Source organism: Podarcis gaigeae, assembly GCF_964106915.1.
Source record: "Podarcis gaigeae genome assembly, chromosome: 7".
Taxonomy (NCBI): domain Eukaryota; kingdom Metazoa; phylum Chordata; class Lepidosauria; order Squamata; family Lacertidae; genus Podarcis; species Podarcis gaigeae.
Window position 1 is genome coordinate 24,594,022 of NC_139683.1, and position 8,671 is coordinate 24,602,692.

At 45.9% G+C, this 8,671-nt stretch overlaps 1 protein-coding gene across 1 annotated transcript in view; it reads right to left on the bottom strand.

The window, feature by feature from the left end:
- The window catches only part of LAPTM4B (lysosomal protein transmembrane 4 beta), a 65,886-nt gene extending 62,170 nt beyond the window's left edge, over positions 1–3,716 (bottom strand). Inside the window, exon 1 of the mRNA XM_083749831.1 lies at positions 3,480–3,716. Coding sequence (XP_083605957.1) covers positions 3,480–3,581 — 102 coding nt within the window. The 5' untranslated portion in view covers positions 3,582–3,716. The remainder of the gene's footprint in view (positions 1–3,479) is intronic.
- Between the last annotated feature and the right edge of the window lie 4,955 nt (positions 3,717–8,671).

Below are 8,671 nucleotides of genomic sequence, written 5' to 3' on the forward strand. Positions count from 1 at the left end.
TGCTGTAGTATTTAGAGTGTCAGATTAGGACCTGGGAAAGCAGGGTTCGAATCCCTGCCCAGCCATGAAGCTCACTGGGTGACTTTGGGCCAGTCAATGTCTCTCAGCTTAGCCCAACCTCATAGGGTTGTTGTGAGGCTTATATGGGGAGAGGGAAAAAGCATGAATACTACTTGAGATCTTTGGAGGAAAGGTAAGATATAAATGTAATAATAATAATAATAATAATAATAATAATAATAATAGTAATATAGTGGTGTAGGGAAGGAAGTTTGGTTGGGGGAGGGAATTATAATGAAGTACATGCCACCATTTTTTGCGCTAAGAGCTGAGAAATGGAAAGCAAGTGTAATTGTTTATTACGCACCAATTCCCCGCCCCTCCCCAGTCTAGAACATCTTGGTATACAGCAGGCATGTCCAAATCCCAAGAGACTGTGATCTACTCCCACTACAAAAAACGGGCAGTGATCTACTCATTGGATTGAGTTTGGGGGGGGGAGCCTTCACCAAAGTTGTTGAGCAGTTTGACATGCCTGGTATATAGGAATACTATTTAAAAAATGATGGAAAGATAAGAGCTAAAAAACTGAAAAAATTCCACTCATTTCCCCTTGGACTTTTATACAGCATATAGTACCATGATGACCAGAGTTGGGGAATCTGTGGCTCCAAGATGCTGCTGACATACAGCTCCTATCACTCCTTCCCATTGGCCACACTGGCTGGGGCTGAGGTAAGTTGTGGTCCAACATCATCTGTGGGACCACAGGATCCCCACTCCTGATCCAGGCACACAACTACAACCAAGTTCTCAAATGTACACTCAGAATGCATGAATGAATGAATGAATCTTTATTTGCGTCGGCCATCGGCCATAGCAATAAAACAACAATATGATATACAAAGCATAGAAATATAAAGTTAATTATATAAAATACATTTTAGGGTTTTGATGTACACCCAGACGCTCATTCAAAGGGTGTTATTCTTTTATGCACTGAAAATACTTATGCCCCATTTTCCATTGAAATATCCAAAGTGGTTTGCAACAGCTTTAAAAGAAAGCACCATACAACAAAACCAAAAGGCAGTCTAAATCCAAAACACATTTACCAAGGAGTGAGGCCCATTGATGTCAACAGGGCATGCTTCCAAATGGACATGTATATTGCTATTATTTTTATTACTGTGTACCCACACTTCAACCTAATGTCCCAGTGTGGGTTACAACATTAAAACACAATGTTAAAACAATTTGCAGTCACAGAAATAACGTCATGAATATGGCAGGTGTGGGAAACCTGTATCACCTCCAAATACTGCTGGACTACACCTCCCATCAGCTGCAAATGTCAATTACTACAATTAATTATTTATGTAGCACTTCACTGTACGAAGTGTTTTACAATCTTTATCCCAACAATTTTCAAAGCAACAAGGAACGTGTGTCATTAAAATTGCCTTTTGGCCGATAGAAAATAGAGATAGGAAGAGACTTGACCAACTACGTCACAGCTTAAACTTGGAACTAGGTGCTACAAAAGGTAGGTTCAACTTCTCCACTGTAGTCCTTGCTGTTAAACTAGATGCAGTACCTCAAAGGTTATTAAATTATGCTCAATATTACTATTTCTGCAGTGCAAAATTTGTTCTCTCTCATTAACTTAATGCTCCTGTTGAGATTACAGGTGCTGGGCTGGCTGGAATGTGTTGGGCCCCTATTGGACAGCAAAACGTTCCACCATGTTGGGATATTTTTTAAAGATACCATTTTCCTGTAAATTTATTTAGAGATGAAACACTCTGACACCAGTAAGCCGGACTTCAGTAACAAGGCCATCCAATTCAACCACCCCATGAAAAGCTATCACAGATGGGGGGGAAAAGGAAGAGGATTCCTTTAACTTTGGTTACATCCACACCACACATTTAAGGCACATGACTTCCCCCAAAGAATTATGGGAACAGTTGTTTCTTAAGGGTCCTAGGAATTGTAGCTCTAAAAGGAGTACAATAGCTCCCATAATTCTCTGGGGCAAGCAGGCAAATGTGTGTCGACTCCCGGAAAATGGCCGCTACTACCTCTCAACCGCATGCTCCATCTGGGAGTTACAGTGGTATGACTGAGCCTGCCATGCTGGCCACTGGGAGAGCACAGCTGCTGCCTGCCTGCCTCCTCTTCCTTCTTCAGTGGCTCAGCGAGGAGGACAGAGCCCAGCTAGGTTGCTCAAGGACTGTGTGCAAGAAAAAAGTAAAGAGGTTGGCTGCTTCTTGTATGCATGTTCTCTCTGGAAGGTTCCACCAGCCTGCTCTCCCAGTTCAGACTGGGCTTACAAAGAGACTGAGGGCAAGCAGGTAGAGAAGGAGGTGTCAGTCTGGCACATAAGGTAGTGGCAGCTTGCAGCCGGTGCTCATCTAATCCCACCTGCTGTGACCGGGCGTGCAAAGGCGTGGGAGGAGCAGTCGCTGCCTTTTTGCACTCCCGTCTCCCCCTCTCCCTGTGGACGGCACATAGCAAACAGGAAAGCGATTGCTGCCAGAAAAAGTCACTTCTCCCTCCATTGGCTCACCTGTCCACTCTTGGCAGGGCAGGGACAGGGAACCTGGACTCCAACTCCCATCGTGCCTGAGCACTGGCCATCTGGGGCTGATGGGAATCTGACTCCAACAACATTTAGAGGGCCACAGGTTCTCCATCCTTGCCGTGCCCTCCCGCCCCCTCTGCCGGAAGGGCAGAGGTGAAGAAGACAGACGGATCCTTCTGCCTACTCCCTGTCCTTCCTCTGGCAGGGTGGCAGGTGTAGTGGGCACTGCCAGCAAGCGAGGATTTCTATATTAAAATGGAGGGTTTAGTATACTCCTGGAGAAGCCACGCTGGCTACACAGGGTCAGAGGCAGTATTCTCGATCGGCGAGAGAGACGTTGCCATCTGCTTGTGCGCATCTGGGTTGATGACCGTGGTGAGAATAGGAAGGCGGACAAGATGGGCCTAATCCTGCAAGGCTCTTTCCAGATCCCAGTTGCTTCCCCCTTTCTCCCGGCGCTGCAGCAGAGAGATTTGGGCTCTGGGCTACTCTGCCAGTGTGTGTGTGTGTGTGTGTGTGCCTGTAAAGCACACAGCCTCCCTCCCCCCCCCCCGTCGGGAAGATGTGCAGCAGGGAGGACCAGGCTGCCTCGAGGCTCGACCCCACCTCCCCCTTCGCGGTGCCCAGAGGCAGAAGGCGCAGGTGGGCGAGCAAGTTGGGTACCAGAAGCGGACAGCCCAGTCTTCCTCGCTGCTGCTGGGAGAACCTGAGGGCGGGCAAGCCAGCAAACTCCGCAGGGCCCGGTTCTCAACGGGAAGCAAGCGCTTCTCCACCCACCTGCTACCCGGGTGTGCGAGTTGCGCAGGGTCGGGCCCCTCCCGCAGCCTGGACGCCCCTCCCGGAGCCTAACCGCGGAGCCCTTGGCTGCCTCGCTCGCCTTTCCCTTCCTTACCAGGTACCAGATGCCGAGGATGATGGTCCCGGTGCGGACATGGCAGCACATGCAGCAGCTGTTGGAGTAGAAGCGGGCCCAGGGGGAGCTCATCATCTTCATGGTGCGGAGCGCAACAGAAAGAGAGAGAGACGCGCGCCTCCGGTCCCGGCGGCAGCTCAGCGGCGAATTCCCCCAGCGCTGCAGCAGCGCCTGGATACCGCCAGGAGGAGGAGGAGGGAGGGAGGGAGGGAGGGGGAACCTCCGTTCCATGACGTCATCGGGCCTCCCGCACGCCGGCGGGGAGGGGCGGAGCCTCCGAGCGAGCCCCGGATTGGGCCGGCGAGGAGCGCGCGCCCGAAGGAGGCCGGGCGGAGGAATGAATGAGAATGCCCGAGTGGGAAGATTCGAACCGCGGCCCATTGACAAAAGAGAGGCAGGCGCGCACGTTTGCGCTGCAGAGGGAAGTCCGTTCCACGCCGCCCCTAAAATTAAAGGGGCTCCCCTAGGAAACTGCGGCGACTTTGCGTCGCCATCGGAAAGAAAGGAAAATTACAGGAGGGACGTGGGCGGGGCATCTAGGCCGGAGGCGCTTCCGCTGGGATGGCCTGGCCACTGGCAGTGAAATTGGTCAAAATTTAAAAGTATCGAGAGCATAGAGTCACTGCAAGGGCGTCCCTATGGAAGCAGCTTTGTCCTTTTAACTGTTAAAAATTAAATGCGGGGTGAAGGGACCAGGAATAAAGGCTGCGCTCTGTGCGTGGGGGGGGGGGGTTGTTGGTTGAAGGCTTACTGAGGGGGAGAGATTTGGGATGTAAGTCATCAAAGAAATCACCTTTTGATGTTGTGGTCTTCTCTTTCTCTCTCAAGGGACCTGCTGCAGTCTTTCCTTTCCCATACAAAATACCCGCATGAACAGAGAGCTGTTGTTTTGCACCCCAAACTGAGTTGTAGACGCAAATTATGCACCTCACTGAAAGTGTGCACCTGCACAGACCATGGGGCCTCAAATCTCAGTGGGGCAGGCCCCTGCCAACTACATCATAGCTGTGACGCCTCCTGCAGCACCCCTGAGGCTCTGCGCCTCCCCTAAATCCGCCTCTGATTAGCATTGTCTTCGGCTCAAAAGTTCCTATGATTCCCACACTACACCACCATTGCTTGGAAACCCAGCTCACTCCTATGCATGTATACTGATGGTGGGACTTATTGCTGCTCATGGGACTTACTGCCAAAGTAAGGAAGCACAGAATTACAGCCTGTACTAGATAACAGTGAAGATCACTTGAAGCATGGAAGGGACCACAAGGGTAATCTAGTCCAACCCCTTGCAATACAGGAATCTTTTGCCCAATGTGGGGTTTGAACTCACAAACATGAGATTAAGAGTCTCGTGCTCTACTGGCTGAGCTTTTGAATCCCAGGTAATCGGATATTTTATTCCCTTATCTCATTTCGCTTTTCGGAGCATAAAAAGGCATTCAGTTCCAAACCTGCCTTTATATTAAAATTTCTAAGCAGTGCTGAAAGATTCTTAACCTTTCATATCTTATCTGCTCCATCAGGAAGCTCAGATAAGCACACAAGGTCAAACACAGACAGCGGAGCTTCCTGTTCTAAAGCAGGAGAAGATTGAAGTCTTTTAATTATTTTGGAGCTTCATAGATTCTTTCCCCCCTCCTTAAGAGATTGATTGGATTGGTTCAGCTGATTATAGAAACAGAGGGAGTTCTTGGCTTCTCTCCACTGTTTGCCAATTCACCTCCTAGGAGCTATTCAAGGACCCTTTCAATGGTGGAAGATTGATAGCAGAAATAAAGAGATGAAAAATTAGACATTTTAAGATCTATTGCACGCCACTCTATAAATCCTGTTTTAATTCCACTGAAATAGAATACAATTTGGCCACTTTTCAAAGTCCATTTGAAAAGTGGGCATTGCTTTAATGTGCTCTTTCTAAAGAGGATTACAGCACAGATCTGCATACTTCTCAAATGGAAGGCCCATTAAGTTAAATGGCGCTTTCTCCCAATTAAGTGTATACTGTAGGGTTGCAGCCTTAGATTACTTATAAGCGGGCATCACAGCTTGTCAAAAATCATATATCTGTCCCTGGAATACTGAGTATTTAGTCCTTCAGGGATTGGAGTCATGTGATGTGAGGGCAGAAGAAAAGATGCATATTTTTTTACAGTAGTAATGACCACATCTTATATTTGTTTAGCTCCTGCTTAAGTCCCATGGAGGTTAAGCAAGTCCTAGCTGACTGCTGAGTATACATGAATAGGAATGAAGCATCCAAGCCACCACAAACCAAGATCAGAGTCATAAAAAAGGCTTATGGAAGCATCAAACCTGAAAAGGGACTGCAAATCATTACCCACTAATTTATATGCTGTGATACAGCCAAGGTCTACGTCCTGCACAAAGGTTGCTAAAAATTTCACTGACTTCCAATAAGCTCCTGCATATGGGCTGTTAATCAGTTTTCTAATGGTGGCACAGAGCTAACCGCAGAAAAAGAACATGTGGAATTCAGGGAACAAGAGAAAACTATATAGTATCAGAAGATGGGAGTTTGCAGAGCCACCAGTGAAAAAACCTGACAGTTGAACAGAAAAATCAAGCTTCTATCTTATTTCTGCGAGTTATTACGGAAATGGGAGATTTTCTCCTTGTCAGGCAGAAACAACATCCCTTCTCACTTGTAGGCTACCTTTCTTATTGCAAATGTTGGACTTTAATGGTACATCTTAACACTCTAAAGCAGACTTCCCCAACCCACTGTGCTCAGGATGTCGTCAGACTGCAATGGGAGTCATCCAGCATTCAGAGGGCATCAGGTGGGGAAAGGCTAAGGACAATTGTACCAGAGGCAGATGGCTGGAAGGATCTAGGTTGATAAATAAGTAAACAGCTTAGTTCTAGGTCAAATATGTAGGATTTGCATACCCCCTAGGAACTCTTTTTAACATTATTATTATTATTATTAGGCTTGTATTTAGAGATTGTTTTGTTTTTGCAGTTTGAATATGCAGCCAAGGAAAGCTAGCTGTATCCACAAGTCACTTTCTTTAATGTTGTGCTTTGGTTTTGAGGGTACTGCACTCTCATCTAGATGCTTAAATACTGTTGTGTTCTTAATAGTAGACATAACATATTTCAGTGACTTCACAAGCATTCAAGCTATTTAGCAACAATATGGCTTTAGTGAGTTCGAAATGGGAGGGGAGGAGATCTGCTCCCTCATATCCTCCAGTGTTTCGCCAGTCTTCTTCCACTCAGTTATCTCTCTGCAACCTTGAGCAGCTGTGTGCACCCAACTTAAAGTCTTCTCTCTTACTGGAACAGATTTGTTACCAGAGGATGAAGTCCCTCCCCTGATGGAGAATCAAACAAATGCACTGCAGTCATGTCAGCTGTGTTTGTTCCAGGTTAAAGAAAATACACAGCTTTTTAAATGAAGTGTTTCCAACAGGCAACCACAGCTATAAAAAGGTAAAGGTACCCCTGCCCGTACGGGCCAGTCGTGTCCGACTCTAGGGTTGTGTGCCCATCTCACTTAAGAGGCCGAGGGCCAGCGCTGTCCGGAGACATTTCCGGGTCACATGGCCAGCGTGACGAAGCTGCTCTGGCGAGCCAGCACCAGCGCAGCACACGGAAACGCCGTTTACCTTCCCGCTATAAAGCGGTACCTATTTATCTACTTGCACTTAGGGGTGCTTTCGAACTGCTAGGTGGGCAGGAGCTGGGACCGAAAGACGGGAGCTCACCCCGCCGCGGGGATTTGAACCGCCGACCATGCGATCAGCAAGCCCTAAGCCCTGAGGTTTTACCCACAGCACCACCCGTGTCCCAACCACAGCTATACTTATTTACAAAACTGGCACCATATTCAGAGATTTCTGCAACATGCAAATAACATCTTTCCAACCAAGGTCCTAGATGAACTCTGTGCTGCTATCTAGGGCCTTGAAATGCCTTCTTCACAGCCTTACAAAGTATCACTGAAGATGTGATACTGACTTGTAAAAGTTTGTGATTGGCACCTATTTCCTGTTCCTGCCTGCAATTTCTTGTGGGTTTTTTTGCCACATTATAGGATATACATGTCTATAGCAATTGAAGTAGGGAGTCACACTGACAGCAGTCTTCTGATTCCACATACTCAAAGTGCTTTAAAATATATTTTCAAATTATTCCACAGAACTGGATTGAGGCCCTAAGTGAAATGGGCTGGATCAATAGTCACAATGGCCACCAACCCCCAATTCTTGTTTAAGGTTTTGTTTTAAACAAAGGAGAACAAAGACAAAAATTAATAATGATCAATTAAACCTATAATGCAGGTTGGTGTTAAGCTCTGGGTCTGAAATATATGAAGACTACAAAATTAAGGCTGCAATCCTAACCCCACTTACCTGGGAGTAAGCCCCATTAAATTCAATAGAAAAGGCAGAGGAATATAGTGTTACCAAAACGGCAAACAGCAACACTAAAAAGGTATTTCTGTGAACAGTTTTGAAAATTAATTTTAATGTATAACATTCTTTAGCAAATAGTTAAATAATGTCTGTCTACTGTAATTTTTTGTTTTTTTAAAAAACAAAAGTTTTCATCCACCTTGAGCCAACTTTGTAACAAACATGTATGAATTCTATACACTTTCCCCAAGAAAACCAAACGAAAAGTCAAGAGTAAAGCATGCAATGACTACCCAATCACATATCACATTTTCTTTTGTAAAGTTGTGCATACAAACAATTTCAAAAGTTACAAAACCCACATTAATCTTTGAAAAACATTCCATGCATTTACTAATGAGAATATGTTAGCTGCTTTGCTTGTGTTTGCCCCATAAAAGGTTATCTGGACGCAGTTGGCCATGAAGGCTACAGTTAGTCAATATAAGTAAAGTGTACATTCCATATTAATACAACTTTGTTTTGAGGGGAAAAAAGGTCATTGCCAATTGCACAAAGTAGAAAATTCACGTCTTTACTTTTTCTGGTTGCTAAATTTTGGTGCCTTGCTGACATTCCTCTACTTAGGCAGGAACATTTAGGTTTTATGGACTCAAGTCTTGGGCTTTTCAAGAACTTCAAGAATGTATTGCTCCAGAAGCTGCAGAAACTGGGAAATATTTACAATCCCCATAAATAACTGATTTCAGCTGTAGTTGGAGCACAATACCAAAATTTGAGGGAAAGCCT